The sequence below is a fragment of the Rhinolophus hipposideros genome (assembly GCF_964194185.1).
Source record: "Rhinolophus hipposideros genome assembly, chromosome: 1".
NCBI classification, from domain to species: Eukaryota; Metazoa; Chordata; class Mammalia; order Chiroptera; family Rhinolophidae; genus Rhinolophus; species Rhinolophus hipposideros.
In genome coordinates, this window is record NC_138047.1 from 78,220,631 (window position 1) to 78,244,467 (window position 23,837).

The following is a 23,837-nucleotide window of genomic DNA, read 5'->3' on the forward strand; positions in this document are numbered from 1 at the left end:
ACTAAATGTTAACACTTCGGTGTTAAAACTTTCATCCTTTGAACCTGAATAATAGAAGTCATGTTCATGACTGACACTTCAGAAAAGAACATTTCTAGTCACATTTTCACACCATGAGATTGGATAGTTTAAGTTACTATAATGAATGCATTCCAGTAACTAAAACATATTTAGATCTTAAATGTATAATTAAAGTAATGAACATTGATTTCTCACTGAAGTCACTGTTTTTTGTCTGTTTGCCAAAAATATATATATTTCTCAAAATATAACTCACTGGTTGGTATCAAATTTAACAAGTTTGGGGTAGCATGTATTTTAGAGTATGCTAACCTGAATAATCAGAAAACCTCAGTATATTTGGCATTTAGATGTAAACAAATTTTTAGGGACTCTGTGAACCTTATAATTATCTTTCAAATTTTAAATGCAATTGAAATATAGTTATACTATGGATATTATGATATTGATATGTCCTTCTAAATGAAAAATTTGTAAACTATTATTTGTGACTATAATAATAAGTGGAAGTTTAATCAAGGGCAAAAACTCTTGAAATCATGATACAAAATTTTTTTCAAAGGATCATAATATTTTTAATAAACTCTATTACTTAAATGTGCTAGATGTCTTTTCATAAGAAAAAAAACATGAATGTCGAATAAGCTTAATAAACAGTAGCAATTTTGCATGCTGTCAACCACTTTAATTTTCCATACTGGAGACCTTTTTACCACTAATTCATAAATGTTTATCACTCTAGCCAGATTTCATGTAAACCAAATCCAGGGAATGGCTAGTAACATCCTCCCTCGGTAAGGTAGGAAAGCTCTGCTCAGAAGCCTCCTCTCCTAAAATGTGAACAAGTACATTTGTGCCAAGTGGTTACGTCTCCCAAGATTTTTAAAGAAATATCAATGTGAAATGAGAGTTTCTAAGTATGAATAGAACAACTGAATGTTATTACCTACAATTTTAAAAAGCAGATTACTTTGAAAAATCTGTTCTTTGTTGGGTGGAAGGGAGTAAGTGAACATTTCTCCTTTCAAGTAAACTTTGCGAAGTTCTTCAGATATACCACATTCTGGTTCTGAAAACTTGATCCACATTTGAATCTAGTAATTGTTAGTTGTTATATAAAGAGAACATTTCACATTTTGAAATGCTATTTTAATAGATATTTAAAAGTACAAAGATTAGAAATAGACAAATTAAACCAAACAAATCCTTTCAATACCTCATCTTGGGCAGCTATTGCACCTGATGCATATAATAATGAGAGAGGGCGGAGAGCATGTGACCTCTTTAAGACCATGTGGCCTCATTCTCCTAACTCTACTACCACATCAGCTTATATTTATAAAATACCAAATATCTACATGTAAAGTAGAAAGTTGATTAATCTTATGAAAATGCCAAAGTGCTAGATATTTAATAACAAAAACTGGTAATGCATGGCCTATATATAGAAATAGTCATGTTAAGATGCTTTAGTTTAGTTTGATAAGAAAGACACTATAGAGTTATTTGGATCCAAGATATGAGGGTGGGGTGCGGAATCTGATAGCTTCTCTCATATACAGAGAGAATGGATTTAGAATTTAATATGTAGAATTATTCATTTTATACAGGAAGAGAAACTGGAGTCTCATTTACAAAACTTGTCTACTCTTATGGCACCAACATACAAGAAACTTGCACCTGATGCATATAATAATCAGGTAAGTTTAAATAATTATTGACAGTGGAATTATTTACTTACTTATTGATGACCTACCTACCTACTTCCACAAATATTTTTGAAGCAAATATTTTCCTTTATTTTTCTAACTTTTCCTCTTTGTAATCGTTGAAGCCACTGGTCTTGTGTTTCTGGTATACAAAAATTACACCATAAAAAGAGCATATTTTTGGTCTTGTAATACGTAAATATTGTGAGCTTTTAAGGCTCACAATATCTACTAATCTTGCTCTCATACGAATAATTTTGTCTCTGTAAGCAGACACTGGTGATTAATTAAAATTATGTGGCCCAAGCTACAGGTTCTGACTACCTCATCACCGTTTTCATAGAAAGTCTACATACATGAAGTTATGGGTATACTACTTTGTAAATGTACACACATGTGTCCAGGTATGCCATGTTTTGCTAGATCTTTCCTTTTTTTTTTTCCTTTGGTCTTGCCTCCATGAACCAAGCAAAAACATTTTTCCTACTTTATGACTGTACCTCTTTAGAAAGCTATGTGATCTGTTCAGAAATGCTCATTAAGGAGGCAAAAGACTTTAAAGTCTTTCCTGTTTCAATAATATCTATCACAAAAGCATTAAATGAAAATCTGTTATAAACCAGGCACTGTGTTTAGCCACAGTGGACATGAAGATGAGCAATGTAGGCTTTCTGACTTTAAGGAATTTCTTCTTTACAGGAGACACAGACAAGTAAAATAGCAATTACAGAATAATATGAAAACAGCTAGGATAAAAGTGTGCACACATTTCTGAAAAAACAAAAAGTTTCTCCCTGAAAGGAGAGTACAGATGTAAGGTCAGAATGTCCTTGTAGGTCCTATAAAGATCTTTGAACTTTATCCTGGTAGGTAAGAAAGCTACCATTAGGGAGTGTTAAGTGTGTGTTGAGGGTGGGGGAGGGTGAAATGATGTAATTTTTTTAAAAGGCCACTCAACTAGCCAAATAAATGAAATACAACTTAGATTAGTGTAAGATTAATTTAGAACCTTAACATCTATGCCCAATGGTTGCAATAGCTTACTTTACTTCTATAATTTGAAGAGATGGCAGTAGTGATAGAGAAAAGGAAGTACGTAAGTATGTGAAATATTTGAGGTAGAACTTATAGAACTTAGTGACCAGTTGGATTTGAGGATGAACACAATAGAATTTGAGGGATCCACCAAATTTCTGGACTGGATAGGTGGTTCTATTAACTAGTATCAAGAGTCAGTGAGGAAACATGTTTGGGGGAGAGAAGCGGAAAATGATAAATTTCATTTTGGACATGCTAGATTTTACATAGAATATTTAGATGGAATAAATCTAAATTTATTCCATTTTCTCTAGATTGGAATAAATTCTGTAGATGGAATAAATCTAAATTTATTCCATTTTCTCTAGATTATGGAAAATCAAGAGAACAATCCACTATAGATTTGGGAGTTATCAAAAATGCAGGAAGTAGTTGAAGTTAAATACATAGGAGTGAATGCCATTTTTCAGAGTGGAGATGACAAAGAGAAGGGGCTAATGATACTGATGGGATTCTGGAACACAGCAACATTTTAGGGGTGAGTGGAGGAAGAGAAACCAGTGAAGTGCTAGGGGTAGGAGCAATGGAGCAGGAGAGGTTAAAGATTTAAGGGAAAGAGGGAGACAGATGGAGAAAAGCTGGAGGTGACGAGAAGGTATGGAGCAGAGTAAACAGCAGAAAGTGGTATGGGGAAGTATGAAGGGTAGTAGTACATTTGGCAAACATTTACTTAGCATTGAAGACTAATGGGATTAGATTAGTTTACATAGCAGGGCCAGATGGGATGGATCCTAATTAATGATTTAGCTACTCTTGTTTCCATTGTGGACTTTAACACTTTCCTAAACCTCAACTCTTTTTTTTTTTTTTTTAATGGAAGCAAATTTAATAATGATGGCCTGTTTATAAGTTGTTTTGTTTCACAACTTAGGTTTTTAGAAATGTATGTGACTGTCTATGAGAACTATTTTAAACAGTGTTAATAATAGTGGGATTAAAACTATTATTTTACAAACTTACCTATTTTAGTCAGTACCACAGAAAATAAATGAGGTTTTGGAACTATTAAAAAATAATTCTGGGTGAGGACACAATAAAAACCAAGCTATAAAAATGGTGTCTATGTTGCTAGATTCCAAGTTTGGCCATTTTCAGTTGAATGAATTGTTTTATAGGTACTAGTAATCAAATGGTTTTAACTGGGGAAAGGGAGAGAGTAACAAAGAATTAATATTCTTTTTACTTTTTTGATTGTCATTATAGACTGTCTCATACACACCTGATTTTCTAAGAATTTATATTCTACCCTATTACATTTTCTTTTGCATATTTTATGCATTTCCTCAAATTGGGGCACCCAAAATATGAAGGTAGTCAAAATTTTTAAGTTATAATAAGATGATGAGGCATAACCTGAGATGTGCTTCAATATTTATATATGCATAAATGAGTAGATGTCCTAATCAGTGGGCCTGAAGTTTCAGTTAAACAAGGTGAATAAGCTCTGGAGATCTGAACGTTTATACCTATAGTCAACAATAATGTATTGTACATTTAAAATTTTGTTAAAAGGGTGGAGCTCATGTTAGTGTTCTTATCACAATAAAATAAAATTTAAATACTACATACATTCATACATAAAAAAATAGATGTAATATCTATGTAAATTAAATCAATCAATGGCTGTGAATGGGTAAGGTGTTTTTTATTGCATGGCAGATACTATCGGTAATGTTCATCTATATGTCTTAATATGGTCTAGAGATCAAGAAAACAGCCATGTCATCTTTCCACCTAGTATATGGGAAGAACTTTTGAGGTTATGGATGCTGTCGAAACCTGCCATTTGATCTTTGCGTCCTCCAACTGAATATGTGATCTTTATTTCTTGGATCTGAATGTGCTTCCTTGCTTTCTTCCTTGATTTCTTAGTTATAGTCTTATTGCTAAAGTTAAGCTTCACTGGGTCTTCAGAGCATTTCTTCTGTCAACTCCACAGAATTAGAACGTAGGTTTTCTCAATTAAATATTCTTTTTTTATATCTACCCAGTAGATGTATATTTACTTTGTCTTTTCTATGGTTGTCTTACCATTACACTTTAGGCCTGAATTAGCAGGTTCAGATCTCAAAATCATATGCTTTCATCATATTATGTAGAAATGACATTTTAACTCCTGTCCAAGTACTATCCAGGCCTGATCCTGCTTAGCTTCTGAGATCAGACAAGATGGGGTGTATTCGGGGTTGTATGGCTATAGACTATAGAGATGATATTATAGACCAGTGCTATCCAAAGGAACTGTCTATGACAATGGAAATATTCTCTGTCTACAATGGTTAGTACAGTAGCTGCTAGCCACGTATGGTTATTGAACACTTGATATGTGGCTAGTGCAACTGAGTTAATGAATTTTAATTTTAATTAATTTACATTTAAATAGACACATGTGGCTAGTGGATACCCTATTGAACAGCACAGCTTTACATCATCTAAAAGCCATGCACTTGGATTGTCTTCCAGACATGGAGGTAGAGTTTTAGTAATTCATTTCACAAACCCCTGCATGGTATTCCTTATGATGTGGCGTAAGTCTGACTAATGACCAACTAGATTTTCTGTATATTTTTATTCAAGGAACAGAATGATGCTAACTATGCTACAGTCTATACTAAACAGTCACGAGCCACACACCTTCACTTTCCTTTGGCCAGAATCTTACAAGTTTCAATATACAAATATGCTATGTGAACGCACTGGTAAATAATATTCAAGCCATCAAATACATTATCATATTGTGAGTTCATCTTCTAGCCACAATGAATTAACATGAACTGGATTTACACATTAAAAAAAAAACACCAAATATATGAAACAATTATTTTTATACATAGAGCAAGAAGCAGCAGGAGAAAAAGGAAGTAAAAGGTGAACCTATGATTACCCCAACTTATTTCCTGAGGAGCACATTAGGCTCCAGGGCAAGGAGGAGAAACCTAAACAGACCCCAGGGTTGTCTCTGCATTAAGGAGACAAAGTGCAGAATTTGGGGAAGCAAGGTCACAGAATTCACAACTCAGAGTACCAAGGAGGAGAGAGCATCGTTGAGAAGAGCTCAAGATATCTGTAGAGGATTCTACTTGAATCTTCAGCTGAGTACTTACTAAACAGTGCATGCATAGGAAGACATTACCAAGGCTGTGGAAAGAACCACCAAAAGGAGCAGGCAGAACATTCTCTTGGTTTCATATAGGACCTGGAATAGTTTTTGTTAATACCATTCAGAAAGAAAAGACCTCCTACCATACAAGACAGCAAATAACATACTCAGAATTTTATGGCCTTCATAGAAGAAGTAGATTAGGCTATTTTGGTCCCATCTAAAGATGTTTAAAATCAAGACTGGAAAGGAGCAAACTGATTCCAAGTGACTTAACAACATCCCCAAACTAAAACTTAAAACCACAAAACAAGGTAAAAATTTTAATATCTAACATCCCATCATATATTACCAAAGATACAAAGAAACAAGAAAATACAACCCATAATGAAGAGGATGGGGAAGCAATCAATAGAAATAGTTCCAGAAATGACATAGATAATATGTAGATAAGGACATTAAAATAGCTATTTTACATATATTCCATTTGCTTAAGACAACAGAGGAAAGCATGAGCATGATAAAGAAACCTAAGAAGATATCAAAAAGACCCACATTAAACTTCTAGAGATGAAAAATATATGATGTCTGGATAAAAAATGCACTAAATGGAGTCAGTAGCATTTAGTAAAATGTAATACATAGCAGTACAAATGTTCTAATGGGAAATAAAGAGGAAAGACAAAACTGGTAAAAATTGAATAGATTAATGATCTATAATTGATTACACTAATTATTGCACTAATATATGTGTAATTAGACTCCCAGAAGGAGGTAGGGGACAGAAAGATATTTAAAGAAATAACAGCTAATTTTTCTTTTCCAAATTTGTTTTAAACTATAAGCCTTTGATCCCAGAAGCACATCAAGACCCTAATTGGGGGTAGAGGGAGATGGAAGAGAGAAGCATGAAGAAAACTACATAAAAGGTCCATTAAAATCAATTTGCTTGAGGTCAATAATAAAGAGAAAAATGTGAAAAACGGAGGAAGATAATAAACACAATGAGACTCCATGACAGAAAAATGTAAAAAAGAAGATAAAGGAGAAATATCTTTAAATACTGAAAGAAAAAATAAAACTATCAACCTAGAAAACCAGTAAAAACAACTCTCAAAAGTAAAGGAAAAACAAAGATTGTTTTTTTAGACAAAAGCCAAAATAATTGGGGATCACTTCATAAATTATATAAATGCCTAACCACTGCACTGCACACTTGAAACTAATATAAAATATTTAATGTCAGCTATAACTATAACCTATATATCTATAGCTATAGCTATTTATCTATCTATATATATATATATATAATTATGGGATGTAAAGTACAGCATAGGGAGCATGGGATTTTAATAGCTATGTATGGTATCAGATGAGTAGTAGACTTCTTGGGTTATCACTTTGTGATTGTGATGTATGTAAATTATCTAATCATTATCTTGTTTTGTATACCTGAAACTAATAACAAAGTGAAACTGTCAAAAAAAATTTTAAATAAAGATATGGACACACTGAAAAATAAAAAGCTAAAATAATAATTTACCACCAGAAGACTAACACTTGAAAAATGTTAAAGAAAACCCTCTGGTAGAAAGGAAATGATATCAGATATAAATCTGGATTGACAAAAAGGAATAAAAAATATAAATAGTAAACGTGTGAGTAAAAAGATTTTTTCCTTATTTTCAAATTTTCTTCAAAAGATAATTTGCTAATTAAAATAAATATATTTTCATTTTAAAAAACATCAAGGTACTTTGATGTTTATAACATGTAGAAGTAGCACAGAGGCTTTGGATTTGGAAGTCCAATAGTTTCCCCCTACCCTTATTTATGGGAGATTCATTCTAATACTCCCATAGGGTATCTGGAACAGTGGATAGTACAAAACCATATATGTACTGTGTTTTTTCCTATACATGCATACCTATGATAAAGTTTAATTTATAAATTATGCACTGTAAAAAATTAAGAATCGCTAATAAAATAGAACAATTATAACTATATACAATAATAAAAGTTATGTGAATGTGGTCTCTCTCTTTCTCTCAAAATAACTTACTGCCCTGTACTCACCTTTTTACTCAAAGAGAGCACTTTACACCTTCTCTTTGGCATATCCAAATTACCAACATCACTAGTCTTGTGTTTTGGGGTTGTTTATTAAGTAAAGTAAGTATTACTTTAATACAAACACTGGATACTATGACAGTTGATCTGAGAGGAAGACAACTACTAATAGACTGATGGGCAGATAGGGTAGCACATACAGCTGGAGATGCTGGACAAAGGGATGATTTACGTCCCGAGTGAGACTGAGAAGACTGGTGTGAGATTTCATCACACTATTCAGAATGGTGTGCGATTTAAATTTATGAATTGTTTATTTCTGGAATTTTTCATTTAATATTTTTGGACCATGGTCAACCGTGGTAACTGAAACTGCAGAAAGTGAAACTGTGGATAAGGGAGACTACTATATACTGTTGTAAGTTTCTTGTATATGGAGTGGTACAATATTACTTGAATGTAGATTGTGATAAGTTTAAGAGTACACTGTAAACCTTAAATCAAGCAGCCACTAAATTAAATTCAAATAAATAAAAAATATTAACCAGAAAGATACCTACAAAATCCCTAATTATCTATAAACTGAGCAATATATTTCTAAATGATCTATAGAGCAAAGAATAAATTACTAGAGAAATTAGAAAGTATTTCAAACTGAATGAATATTAAGACATGACATTGAAATTTGTGGGCTGCAACTGTAAAGCCTTGCTAAGAGAAACGGTTATAGCATTTAACACTTAAATTAGAAAATATAAAGGCTCAAATCAATGCTCTATGCTTCTACCCTAAGAAAAGGAGAGCAGTTTTAGCCCTAAAAGTTAACAGGAAGAAAAAAAAACTAAAGAAAAGAACAGCAATCAATGAACTAGAATACAGAGATGAGAATAAATAAGCGAAACCAAAAGTTGGAGTCAATTCAATTAAAAAAAAAAGACGTACAAATTGCCAATATCAAGACATCACTACAGATCCTACAGATATTAAAAAGAATAATAAAGACGTTATTAAAACTTTATGCCAATAAATTCAACAAATTAACTGAAATGAGCAAAGTCCCTTAAAAACCACTACCAAAGTTTAGTAAGAAAAAAATCAAATGCCATGAATAATTCTTTCTCTATTAAGAAATTGAATTTGTAGTTAAAACTTTCATGAAAAGAAAACTCCAAGCCCAGATAATTTCCCTTCCAAATTTGACCCATTAATTAAGGAAGAAATAATAACAATTCAGTGGAAAGTCTTCTAGAAAATAGGAAAGGAATAAACACATCCCAACTCATTTTATGAGGCTAGAAACATTCTGATACTAGAACCAGACAAAGGCATTAAAAAGAAGGAAAACTACAGTCCCACGTTCTTCGTAAATATTGATATGAAAGTTCTTAACATATTTTAGCAAGTGTCACCCCAGTAAACTTTAATTTAAAAAAATGGCAAATTAGATTTGACAGTGTTTGACAATGTTTGATAATATATCACTACGAAATGGAGTTCATTTCAGGAATACTTGGTTCATTTAACTTTCAAAAATCAATTAATATCATTCACCATATTAACTGATACAACAGGGAAAATATGATTATCTCAATAGATAGAGAAAAAACATTTGACAAAATTCAACATCCACAGAAGGAAACTTTCTCAGCCTGATAAAAGGCACAGAAGAAAAACCTAAAGCTAACATTATATTTAATGGTGAAAGACTGAGCACTTTACTGCTCAGATTAGAAACAAGGTAAGGACTTCATTTCTCACCACTTCTATTGAACATCTAACTGAAAATTTTAGACAGTGCAATAGTCCAGGAAAAGAAATAAAGAGAATACAGATTGGATGAGAAGAAATAAAACTGTGCTTATTTGCAGACAATATACTTGTCAACATAGAAAGTCCCAAAGAATCTACAAAAAAACCTCCAAGAATTAATAAGTGGTTTAGCAAAGTTGCAAAACACAAAAAGCAATTATATCTCTAATACTAGCAATGAACAATTAAAACCAAAATGGAAACCAATAGCAATTAAAATATCATCAAAAATATGAAGTTCTTAGGCATACATTTCACAAAAATGTAAGAACTGTACATTAAAAACTACAAAACATTGCTGAGAGAAATTATAGATTATGTTCATGGATCACAAAGACAATATTAAGATGCCAATTGTCCCCAAATTAATCAATGAATTTAATACATGACCTATCGAAATCTCACCAGGTATTTTGAAGAAATTGACAAGGTGATTATAAAATCTACAGTGTAACAGAATTGTACACCTGAAATCTATGTAAATTTACTAACAATTGTCACCCCAATAAAATTAATTTAAAAAAAAAAATCTACAGTGTAAGGGATATAAATGATGAACGTCTAAGTATTACCTTGTCTTGTACACCTGAAACTAATAATAAATAAATAAATAAATAAATAAAATCTAGAGAGAAATGCAAAGGATCTAGAGTGGCCAAATAATTTTTTAAAATAAGGGTATAATTTGAAGACTTATACTTCCTGATTTCAAGATTTACTAAAAATCTACATTTATTAGTAATCAAGACAGTTGGTATTGGTACACACACATACACACACACACACAGGCACACACGCAAACTATTATATACCAAAAATCAGAATAGAACATGGAGAAATAGATCCAACATGTATGGTAAATTAATTTTCAGCAAAGGCAATTCAATGGGGGGAAGGATAATCTTTTTATCCATTGGTATTTGAACAGTTGGAGAGGCATGTGGAAAAAAATTAAACTTGACCTCACACTATAAATAAAAATTAACTCAAAATGGATCCATTTATATAAAATTATAAAAACTGCAACTAATCAGTAGTTGCAGAAAGCAGATCAGTAGTTACCTGAAAACAAAGGAGAGGCATAAATTACAAAGGGTCATCAGGAAACTTGTGGACGTAAGGGATATGTAGTTTATTTTGATTGTGGCAATGTTTTCATGTATAGATATGTTGAAATTCAAAAGTACATTCTCAAATATATTCTGCTTAATGTATGTCAGTTATGCCCTTAACACTGTAAAAGAAAAACTTTACCATGTCAAGGTATTTGCTCTATTTTGTGTCATTCCATTGTGTTTTTGCATATAAAATATACAACATTTCTAAAAGTTCTTTTAGTATAAATCCTAAGGCGTCTTTTTTACCTGTTCAGTGCATCAGTCTTGGATTTTTTTTGTCAAATGTATGCCTAAGAATTTGAAATGCCTATGTACCTCCCCACTCACACACACACTTTTTTTTTCAGATTGAATATGAACACAGAGCACCAGAGTGCCGTCTGGGTCTGAAGGAAGGCCGTCCATTCTCAGGGGTCACTGCATGTTTGGACTTCTGTGCTCATGCACATAGAGACTTGCACAACATGCAGAATGGCAGCACAATGGTAAGTGGGGCTGAGGACAGACTAGCAGCACGACCGGCCGAAGACTGGAGGGCTGGAAGTTCACATTTAATTGGATTGTTTGGTTGTTTTGTAGTTAAGTTTATGAGTTCTTAATATATTTTGGATATTAGCCTGTTTTTTAATTGTATTATTTGGGGTTTTTATTTTGTTGTTGAGTTGTATGAGTTCTTTATATATTTTGGATATTGGCCTTATCGGAGGCATTATTTGCAAATATCTTCTATTCGGTTGGTTGCCTCTTTGTTGATGGTTTCTTTTGCTGTGCAGAAGCTTTTTAGTCTATTTGTTTTAGCTTTTACTTCCCTTGACTTTGAGGTTAAATTCATAAAATCCTCTCTAAAACCAAGATTTTTTGGGTTTTATTTTAATTTAAAAATCCTGTAAAAATGCAAAAACCATTCTTAGTTCCCTGGTTATTCAAAACAGGCTGTGAGGCAGATTGGCCACAGGCCGTAGTTTGCTGATTTCTAATCCAAGAGAACAAATACAAGACTTATATATCACCTGCAATACCTAAAATCATCACTAATTACGTGTTGAGCACCTGCTCATTATTAGGAGGCTCTGCTAGATTCTGGGAAGTAGAAGAAAAAGGTGAAGCTATAGTCCGTCCTGAAAATAAGCATGTTTCGTTCCAGCAAGGTGATGGAGAGTGAGCAGAGGATGAGGAAGGTGTTTTGTATGAAGGGCAATTTGCCTCTGATGGGTCACAGGTTCTGTTAGGTGAAATGGAAAGAAGCACTAGATAAAAATTGAATAGGGATAAATGTGCATGGGAAAAGGTGACCAGTACTCAGGAGACATGGATTTGGGAGACTTTTGTGTGTAGGAAGTGAACATTTTTAATACCTTCTTGTGTTAAACTTATTTATAAAGGTAAGTCTGTTATAATCACGACCACATTCCTTTCAAGAGTATCTTCCAATGATTTTATATTACCTTGGTTTTTAAATAACCATGGTCACATTTTCTCCACTAATTAAAAACATTACATACAAAAAGCTAGTGTTTTTAAACCAACAAATAACATTTCATCAAAATCAATATGATTGTGGCAAATAAAAGCTAAAAAGTACCATTAAATTATCAAAGCAACAGAAGTAGCTTTTTTTCCTTTTCAGAGTACCCCCTTGTATGTAGTGATAGCTCAGAAAAGAAATGAGATAGAAGAGAAACAGTAAGTTAGAGTTAATGGTACAGGGAGAGAGAAGGAAGATAGAAACACTGTTAAATTATACGTTCAATATATCACCCAAATCTTCAATTTTACATTATTTAGATTTCACTTTGATAACTTGTGGAAATTTTTGAAACATAGTGAAGGAGATTTAGGAGTCAGATGTGAGGAAAGACTTGAGATTTCTTCATGTACAATAGTCGGAGATGAGGCAAATGTGATATTACCCAAAACAGAGGGAGTCACTTGGTAGAAACAAAGTTTTAGCCTCTTTCTCCAGAGCCTTCACATCTATCACATCTATTCTTCAAGAGTGAAAATTCAAAGATTGCTTCATTTTGGTAGGAGTGTTGCTTCTTCCCTTAGAGTCAGAATACATGTGAAGAACAGAGTCACCATAGGCAACTCTGATACACACACACATAACACACAAGATCAATATGAACTTGGCTATCTCCCTATACCATTTTGATACGATCTTTATTAGTAATAGACAGTCATGGTTTTATTGTCACCGATCAGGTCCAGTAAGCCACCACAAATCTAAATACACACACACACACACACACACACACACACACACACACACACTTTTCTTTTGGACTGAAACTGAGGCTATAGTGTCTTATTTTCTCACCAGGTATGCACCCTCACTAGAGAAGACAATCGAGAAATTGGAGGCAAGCCTGAGGACGAGCAGCTCCATGTTCTGCCTCTCTACAAAGTCTCTGATGTGGATGAGTTTGGGAGTGTGGAAGCTCAGGAGGAGAAAACACGAAATGGTGCCATTCAGGTACTGACTTCTTTCCGACGGAAAGTCAGGATGTTAGCAGAGCCAGTCAAGACATGCCGACAGAGGAAACTAGAAGCCAAGAAAGCTGCAGCTGAAAAGCTTTCCTCTTTGGAGAACAGCGCAAATAAGAATGAAAAGGAAAAGTCAGCTTCATCTCGTACAAAACAGACTGAAAATGCAACCCAAGCTAAACAGTTGGCAGGTAAACTTAATGTGATGCATTGTAGACATATGCGTTATATGATACTTATGTTAAAAATGAGCATTGTTAATTTTGGAAGGTTACAATTAATTATGGTCTAAGAATCTTCTCTAAAGTAGCAAGGGCCCAGCTTTGCTCGATGATGGTAGGAGATATTGCACCATCAACCCCAGCTTGATGAGAAAGTTGGGGTTTTATTCTGTAATAAATGACAGCTTCATGAAAGGTGAGTGATGTGGCGAAATTAGTGTTCTGGCCGTGGCAGCTACGCCACATTCGAGGAGCTAGTAGTTTAGAGACAGATGCAATAAACCAAGAGTGACGTAATAAGAGCTTGAATTTTGGTGGTAACAATGAAGATATAGCAAAAATGATGAAGGGAATTCTTCCACAATGAATATCAATACACTGGTGACAAAACATTGGCGTGAAGGTGAAGAAAAATTTAAGGATGACTCCAAAGTTTTAAGCCTAGATCACATAAACAGAACGATTTATTGAAATAAGTTTGGAAGCAGGATTAAGCGGGGCGAGAGGCAGGAGACTTAAGATACCTTTCCTTAGCCACACTGAGTCTGAGGTTTAGGACGTGGATCACATGTAGTTCCTATAAAGCTTTTACCCATCAAAATAAATCACGTCTATAGTAGTGGCAATAGAGCATTATTTATCAATACTAAGTTGACATTTTCTTTCCAAAGCCCCTTGCGTTATGTCTATGGTTAACACTGTGAAAAGTCATATAGCAATGTAATGTCCATATCCTAATTTTAGAGATGGTATTGGCCTGGTCATTAACAAAAGAAAAATGTATATCTTTTTACCATGCTAAGCGAAATAAGTCAGACAGAAAAAGTCGAGCACCATATGACTTTACTCCTATGAAAACTGAGAGTTACAGCTATACAAGATGTCAGAGGGGTAGTAGATTGGGAGAGGGGAGTTATCACTTTGTGAAGGGTGTCAATGTCTAACTATTATATTGTTTCGTATACCTGAAACTAATAAAAAACTGAAAGCAATAAATAAACAAGACAAACAAAAAATCAGACACAAACAAAAGTATAGTGATTATCAGAGGATAAGGGGGGAGAGGGGTGGCAGAAGAAGGTAAAGGGGGTCAGATATATGGTGATGGAAGGAGAACTGACTGGGTGGTGAGCACGCAATGCAATATATAGATGATACATAAATGTAAACTTGAAACCCTTATAATTTTACTAACCAATGGTCACCCCAATAAATTTAATAAAGATTAAGAAAAAGTATATCTTTTAAATTTAGTGTACCAGTTTGCTTAGAACCAACTATCTTTGGTTCATAAGAGTGAAATTTTCCTGCTGATTCATTTCAAATTTTAAAGAAACTAATTTAAAATAATATGCTAAAGATACTTAATAAATGTTTATTGATTGGTTGACTCACACTAAGAGAAGTTAATACTACTCAGTCGCTGATATATACTTCCTGTTAGCTATAAAGCATAGTCCAATAGAACTTGGCCTCTGTAACTGGTTACTGCAGTAATCATTTCAATTGTCAGGACTACCATTGCAGCTCTGCTTGTTCTTATCTTAGATTATTTTTACATGAGGTCATGAACCAGAAGTATGACTTTTAAAAGTTTCACTTGCAAAACTGAAAGTTTCATCAAACTTTTAATGAAACTTCAACTGTGTAAATTTCTAGAAAGCGTGCTAATGAAATAGGGTTCTCATATAAGATGCTTTGAGTGTTTAAATGGCTATCATTTTTTTTTCTCATAGTATTGCTGACTCTTCCATAACAAATTTTATACTCCTTTAATTATTTAACCAATTTTATTGCATGGCAGGCAATGGAGGAGTAAAATAAGGCACGTTGCCTTCCCACCAGGAACTACTTTGCAGGAGGGTAAAGAGGAGATTAAAATGGATCATTACAATATATTATGAGTGCCGCTTTATCTGACTTATGTTTGAAGAGGGTTCTGCAAAAGCATTAGAAGAGGCGATCATAGAAGGCTTCCTCAAGGAGGGGATGACTATGCCAAGGAAGGGCAAGGAAATGGGTGGAGGAAGGAGGGCACTTCATGTGGGGAGTGTGACATGGTCAGAAGCACAGAAGCTCCAGAAAACATGGTGCTGTCAGTGGAATGGCCTTTGGATGTTTATTGCATCTTTCTTCAATTACCAGATTGTACTGTTATGAGGTCTGCCATTTTATTTCTAACACTTTAGACACACAAAAATTATGCCAGACAGTGATCAGAACCCTGACTTTGCTCTTGTCCTTGTCTGATTATTGCATAATGCTGGTGGTGGTTCTTAAATGCATTTAAGCATCCTTGCTAGCATTCATAAAATAATAATCAAGCATACGTGTCATTGCTCTTTCTTATCCTGTCCACAGAACTTCTGCGACATTCAGGACCAGTCACGCAGCAGTCCCAGCAGCCCCAGCCCCAATCACAAGCCCAACAACTACAGAAGCAACCTCCACAGCCGCAGCCATCCCAACCGCAGCCACCACAGCCGCAGCGACCCCAGCAGCCACCGCCACATCATCCCTTGACTAGTAACTCTCAGTCAGAGGCTGTCAACTCTTACTCTCCTTCTGGGTCCACCCATCCATATGCAAGACGGCCCAATCCAGTTAGTCCTTATCCGAGCTCTTCACACACTTCAGATATTTACGGAGGCACCAACCCTATGAACTTCTATTCCACCTCATCCCAAGCTGCAGGTTCATATTTGAATTCTTCTAATGCCATCAACCCTTACCCCAGGCTTTTAAATCAGAATAACCAATATCCATCATATCAGTGCAATGGAAATATATCAATGGACAACTGCTCCCCATATCTAGGCTCCTATTCTCCCCAGTCTCAGCCCATAGAGCTATATAGGTATCCAAACCAAGACCCCCTCTCCAAGCTAAATCTACCACCTATCCATACACTTTACCAGCCAAGGTTTGGAAATAGTCCGAGTTTTACTTCTAAGTACTTAGGTTATGGAAACCAAAATATACAGGGAGATGCCTTCAGCAGTTGTACTGTTAGGCCAAATATACACCATGTAGGGCCATTTCCTCCTTATTCCACTCATGAGATGGATGGTCACTTCATGGGAGCTGCCTCTAGATTACCACCCAATTTGAACAATCCAAACATAGACTGTAAAAATGGTGAACATCATCCATCTTCTCATATAATCCATAACTACACTGCAGCTTCAGGCATGTTCAACAGCTCTCTCCATGCCCTGCGCCTCCAAAACAAGGAGAATGACATGCTTTCCCACACAGCTAATGGGTTATCTAAGATGCTTCCAGGTCTTACCCATGATAGAACCGCTTCTGTCCCAGAAGGCGTACACAAATTACATGAGGCTAGCAGTCAGGAAAAGCAGCCATCTGCCGCCGAGGACAATGACGAGGTCTGGTCAGACAGCGAGCAGAGCTTTCTGGATCCTGACATTGGGGGAGTGGCCGTAGCTCCAACTCATGGGTCAATTCTTATTGAGTGTGCAAAGCGTGAGCTTCATGCCACCACCCCTTTAAAGAATCCCAACAGGAATCACCCCACTAGGATCTCACTTGTCTTTTACCAGCACAAGAGCATGAATGAGCCAAAACATGGCTTGGCGCTCTGGGAAGCTAAAATGGCTGAAAAAGCCCGTGAGAAAGAAGAAGAGTGTGAAAAGTATGGCCCGGACTATGTGCCTCAGAAAACCCATGGCAAAAAAGTGAAACGGGAGCCCACTGAGCCACATGAACCTTCCGAACCCACTTACCTGCGCTTCATCAAGTCCCTTGCTGAAAGGACCATGTCCGTGACCACAGACTCCACAGTAACGACATCTCCATATGCCTTCACTCGGGTCACAGGGCCTTACAACAGATACATATGATATCTCCCCCATGTTGGTTACCTCATTTGAAAAGACCACAACCAACCTGTCCATAGTGTAGTTCTCATGACATGGGCAGTGGGGAAAGGACACAGTCAGTATTGATGACAAATGTGGTAGGAGGAACCTCAGCTCACCAGCAAAAACAGAGGTCCCCTTACCATAGCACTTAATGTCCACTGACTCCTAAGTGATCACAGATGGCATCTAGGCAAAAGACCAAAGCATTCTGTGCAAAAAGAAGGTGGGGAAGAAAGTGTTCCACAATTTACATTTTTAAACACTGGTTCTATTATTGGACGAGATGATATGTAAATGTGACGTTTTCTTCCCCTGGCAACTCTACACATCTGTGACCACTTTTAATAATACCAACTTTGCATAGTCATGGAACACAAATCAACCAAGTACTGTAGTATTACAGTGGCAGAACTCTTAAAATACCATCTGGTGCTGAACATATGTACTGAAATACTGGAATTATGGCTTTTTAACATGCAGTTTTTACTGTAATCTTAATGTTAACTTGTATTTATCAAAATAGCTACAGGAAGAATAAATGAATAGAAAGCAAAACACTGAATTTGTTTGGATGTTCTAAGAAATGGTGCTAAGAAAATGGTGTCTTTAACAGTTGAAAATTTAATGCCTTTCTACCATCGAAATGCTATCCGTGTACTCCAGTGCTGTTGAATAACAGGGGTACCTTTTCATTGAAGTTTTTATCTTAATTACTTATTCTTACACAAGCTTAGTTTTTAAAATGTGGACATTGTAAAGGCCTCTGGATTTTGCTCATCCAGCAAAGTCCTTGTGGGACAAAAAACATACATGTACATAGACACACACACATATGTATATGTGCACATACATGTATATGTATAAATATGTTAAATGGTGTCTTAGAAGCACTTTGCCTACCTAAGCTTTGACAACTTGAACAATGCTAAGGTACTGAGATGTTTAAAAACAAAGTTTACTTTCATTTTAGAATGCAAAGCTGATTTTTTTAAGGAAAGGAAAGCTTTTAAAATATTTTTGCTTTTAGCCATGCATCTGCTGATGAGCAATGTGTCCATTTTTAATACAGCCAGTTAAATCCAAAAGGGGGCTTGCTGGATTCAAGGTAGTACATTAGTATACAAAACACGTTTTCTGGTGCTCATCTCACATGCTATACTGTAAACGTTTTATACAAAATTGTATGACAAGTTCATTGCTCAAATATGTAGAGTTTTAAGAATTTTCTATCAACTGCAGGTAATAATTAACTGCATGCTACAGACTAAACCAAGCTGTTCACTTACGCGAAGCGATTTCATGTATGTGCTCTTCAGTGAGCTGAATGGCAGTCTGCCTTTGTGTTGATAATTGTACATTGTGACATTGTCATTTCTTAGCTTAAGTGTCCTCTTTACCAGGAAGATTGAGCAGACTGATGCCTCCATAAGATAAATAAACAGGGTTAGTTCCATGTGAATCTGTTAATTAAAAAGAAAACAGGCAGCTGGTTTGCTGTGGTGGTTTTAAATCATTGATTTGTATAAAGAAGAAGTGAAAGAGATGTATAGAAAGTAAATTAAATTGTAAACAAAACTTTTTTAACGCAATGCTTTAGTATTTTAGTACTGTAAAAAACAAAAGGAAAATATATATATATGTGTATATATGTATGTATCTATATACACATATGTATATACATATATATATATATGGATTTGAAGCAGAATTCACATCATGATGGTGCTAGTCAGCCTGCTACAAATATATCATAATGTGAGCTAAGAATTCATTAAAGGTTTGAGTGATGTTCCTACTTGTCATATACCTCAACACTAGTTTGGCAATAGGATATTGAACTGAGAGTGAAAGCTTATAGCATTGTGTACCATCATTTTTTTCCAAGACTTTTTTTATTAAAAAAAGCATACCTTTTTTCAATACTTGATTTCTTAGCAAGTATAACTTGAACGTCAACCTTTTTGTTCTAAAAAATCAGGGATATTTCAGCTCATGTTCTTCTTATGCCAACATGTCACCTGTGTTTATGTAAAATTGTTATACGTTAATAAATATATTCTTTTTCAGGGATTTAACCCTTTTATTTTGAATCCCTCCTATTTTGCTTGTACATGTCCTTATGTAACTAAAACTAATTTTGTAAATCACTTGGCTCTTTTTAATTGTAAAGAAAAGCATTTTAAAAGTTTGGGGAATATTTTGACTGTTTCAAGCAGGAAAAAAATTACATGAAAATAGAATGCACTGAGTTGACAAAGGGAAAATTGTAAGGAAGGAGTTTGGCAAGTGGCTGTTGGCTAAAGTCTTTCAATTCTCTAAATAAAGATGTTTTGATTCTGTAATCAGAATAGGTACAGACCCATGAGGACTTCTCCAAACAGGCAAAACACTTAGAGATATTGTGTGCAATCAACTGTACAATTACATTTGGGTCTAAGTGCATTTTTGCTTACATTTAAAATACACTCTTAATCAAAGGAGGGCTGAGAGTTTTATTGGTCAAATCTTTGTCTTTTAAAAAGTTGTCTTTAGTTTTTGGCTGTGACCAGTTCACAAATATTTCAAAAGCATTTGTTTTGCATATGTCAAACCACATGATTTTAATATTTTGCATATGCCATATATTTACCCAAATATTTGGTCACTACATGCTCATTTATTATTGGTTTTGAGTCAGCCATCTCTATATGAATATTTGGTTTCTATATCACCCACTGTCACTTGTCAAACTGCTGGCCAACGAGGGCAGAAAGTGTAGTTTGGGGAGAGGTTAGGTGGGAAGGAGAAGAGGAAATTGAACAGCATATTGTAAATATCAGATCTATAATTGTAAATATCAAACCTGCCTCAGTTAGAATGAATGGAAAGCAGATCTACAGGTTGCTTATATAGGAATATCAGGTTGACTGTATAGCCATACTTGAAAATGCTTTTGAGTGGTGTCAACTTTACTTGAATGAATTTTTCATCTTGATTGACGCACAGTGGTGTACAGTTCACTTATAAAGCTAGTGGTCAACTTGTGTAGGGAAACTTTTGCAGTTTGACACTAAGATAACGAACTCTGTGTGCATTTTTCAACGCTTTTTAAAAAACTTAGTTTCATTTCATTTTCATGAGATGTTTGGTTTGTCTGTAAAATCTGAGGAGGGTTGTTATAAATATGTAAGTATTGTAATGTTATGAATGCAGGTTATTTGAAAGCGTTTATTATTATATCATTCCTGATAACGCTATGTGAGTGTTTTTAATAAAATTTATATTTATTTAATGCACTCTAAGTATTGTCTCGTTGAAGTTTCTGTTTACTGCCTAAATTACTGCCCTCTCAATGAGGCAAAAGGGAAAAGAATTTGCTTTTTAAAGATACTTTTTAGATAGAAATTCTTAATGTTAAACTATATCTAAAGTAATATCCACAAAACTAAGGCCAAAGTATTTCTTTGGTTGAATAGTCTAGATATTCAACTTTTTTTGTTTGTTTGTTTGTTTTGTTTTTTTTCCGGCTTACACTTTAGCCTATTCACTTTGCATGTGTAGCCAGGTTAAGTCAGGAATAGACTAATAGCATTTCTGCTGACCTTAAACTGACCGTCCCTTCTGCTGTGTCGTCTGTTAGAGCTACCAGTGACAGCAGCTACCCTGGGGGTGAGTTCATATTGCTGTGGTCTAAGGCCAGACTTGTTCTCAGATTCTCATCTTTGTCTTCAGAAGGAAGACTCCTCTTCCTGCCCATCCAAAAGGCAGACAGCGTTAGGCAAGAGGAGAAGGGAGAGATGGCCTGGGAGGCCCCAGACCAACGTGCATGCCCTCATCCATCCCACATAGCTTCAGGGAGCGGGAGCGGGAGCAGGAGGCTAGATTGTCCTCATCTCTGTCATGTGAATCATCCCTCATACAGTACCAGTGCCCAGCTGAAATACTTCCTAGAAACACAAGATACTAAACACAATTACTAGTTATAGTTTTGTGAGTTTTCCAGTCCCACGCTCACTCTACCACTTCCCAAATTGTCAGAAAAATAATGTTCATCATGCATAAAGTAAGAGTAGCCACTTTCCCATATTTCCCTCTTTGTTCAGCCTGGGCCAGGTTTGACTTAAGTAGTACTATCTGAGCCGAGGAAAGAACTACCATTTAGTAACCATTGAACTCATTGACTGGGTGATTCCTCCAGCACTCTCTTCAAAGCAATTGAAAGTAGCAGCCACATCACTGTTAAAAAAGCAGTGATCCAGTGATTTTTATTTATTTTTTAATCTCAACCCTCTAGGGACATTGTCAACCCTCATTTTACTGTCCATCCTCTGATAGAACCTTGGGAACCTTCCACTCTTCTCAGTTGCTAGTCTCCACTGCCCAGGGCAAGGGAATTTAAGATTCTGTGAACTCAAAAGCTTTTCCTACGAGAGTCCCATTTCAATCCCAACTAGCGGAGGCAGGTGATGCTAGAGTTCTATAAATGAAGGTGCTGCTGTGAGCTGCTGGTGGAAAGAAGCGACAGCTGGAAATGACCAGTGAGCCATCATTCACAAAGCTTTATAGGCCCCTTGCCTTCTCTGGAAATAATTGCCAAGAATGAACCTTTTCATGCAGGCAGACATGCACACAGCTGCCCTGTCACATACACAGTATCGCTGTTCCTTTCCTCAGTCTCTCCAGTTGGTTTATCGGAGAAACCCTCCAGCTTTGAGTAATTTGACTCCTGCCTAATTCTGCCCCATACTCGACCAGCTACGTCAGAACCAGACTCAGTGAGAAAAAGACCTTATTCATCAAGGCACCTATTCCTCAAGTTGCTGAGAATTTTAAATTGATTCTGTTGGTTTAAAAGGCCATCTGGAGGTAAGTATCCAGCAAAACAAGGGAACTCCAGGGAAACATCTTTTTTCTCCCTAAAATCAATGTGACGGGATTGTGCTTGTTCCATGAAAACACTTACTCTCTAACTTCAGTTACCGGGCTTACCAGTAAGGAGTTGGGATACTTTCTCCCTGCCCTTCCCTCCCCTGAGAAATACACTCTCTAGTTGTTAGAGTGGTGAGAAAACATTCACAAAAGATGCTTGGAAGAGAATTAACTGCAATTACAGATTAGTTCAGTTTTACCAGCACTCTTCCATTTCAAAGAACAAAGGTACTTTTGTTCCCATATATTTGAAGCCACCTGCCTACATTTCCCTCTCTCACCAGGCAATTTTTCACAAATCTCTTTACTTGTCTAGCCCAACATTCACTCTTAAAAGGAGCCACTCTTTTCCTTGCCTATGTACTTGACAAATGTTTTCTTTGGAGGCTTCCTTTTATGCTGTTTCAAAAGTAATTTACTCAATTTGACATTTTACTTTCTAATCAATTCTTAATTCAAACTGATATGAGATTTCTATTTGGGTGTTGAGTAAAATAGTAGTTATATAAAGACACTCCACTTCTTCCCTACTCCCACAAGAATTAATTCAGATTATCTAAATTCATAGAATTAAGGATTTATAGGTATATTCTCTGAGCACTTGCTTTTATTTCTTGCACAGAATAGCCACATGGATAGAAATGTGGGTGGGTGTTGTTGCTTTAAACTTGAGGTGGCCTCACCCTTCTCACCTGGGCAACTCTTGGTTTAGCTCTAAAGTACTAACAATGATAACAAGAAATAATAAATTTCACTGAGAAGATAAAAACTATAAGTACATATCCACCTGATGTCAGAGCAGCTAAATATATTAAACAAATACTAACAGATCTGAAGCAAGTAATAAACAATAATTCAATAATAGTAGAGGACTTCAGTACTCCATTTTCAACAATGGATAACTCATCCAGACAGAAAATCAACAAGGAAATGTTAGACTAGAACCAAACTTTACACCAAAGAAACCTAACAGACATATACAGAACAATGATCCAACAGCAGCAGAAAACACATTTTTCTCAAGTGCACACTGAACTTTCTTTAGGATAGATCACATGATAGGTCACAAAACAAATCTTAGCAAATTTAAGAAGATTGAAACAATAACAAGTATCTTTTCCAGCCACGATGATATGAAACTAGAAATTTGTAACAAGAGGAAGGCTGGAAAATACTATAAGATGGTATTAAAGCCATTAGATAAACATCACCTAAAAAGGAATGTAGATCAAAGAAAAAAGATGCCCAAGGACTGCGCCCTGGGCCATTCCAATATTCAGACTGAGAAGTAGGAAAGAATCCTGCAAAGAAAACAGAGAAAGAACAGTTAATGAAGCAGGTGGGAGTGTGAGTGCTGTGGAAGGGTTTTCTAGAAACAAGTGAGGAAAGAGCTTTAAGAAGAAAGGTCTTAT

The 23,837-nt window shown here is 35.3% G+C and overlaps 1 protein-coding gene across 2 annotated transcripts in view; it reads left to right on the forward strand.

Annotated features, from left to right (window-relative positions):
- The window catches only part of TET2 (tet methylcytosine dioxygenase 2), a 107,884-nt gene extending 87,094 nt beyond the window's left edge, over positions 1–20,790 (forward strand). Inside the window, exons 8-11 of one of the 2 annotated variants that reach the window (XM_081062345.1) lie at positions 1,632–1,721; positions 11,273–11,410; positions 13,249–13,603; positions 15,995–20,790. In XM_081062345.1, coding sequence (XP_080918471.1) covers positions 1,632–1,721; positions 11,273–11,410; positions 13,249–13,603; positions 15,995–17,496 — 2,085 coding nt within the window. In that variant the 3' untranslated portion in view covers positions 17,497–20,790. Of the gene's footprint in view, positions 1–1,631; positions 1,722–11,272; positions 11,411–13,248; positions 13,604–15,994 lie in introns of those variants that run through there. The other variant, XR_013994158.1, reaches the window with a different exon arrangement.
- Positions 20,791–23,837: the final 3,047 nt, after the last annotated feature.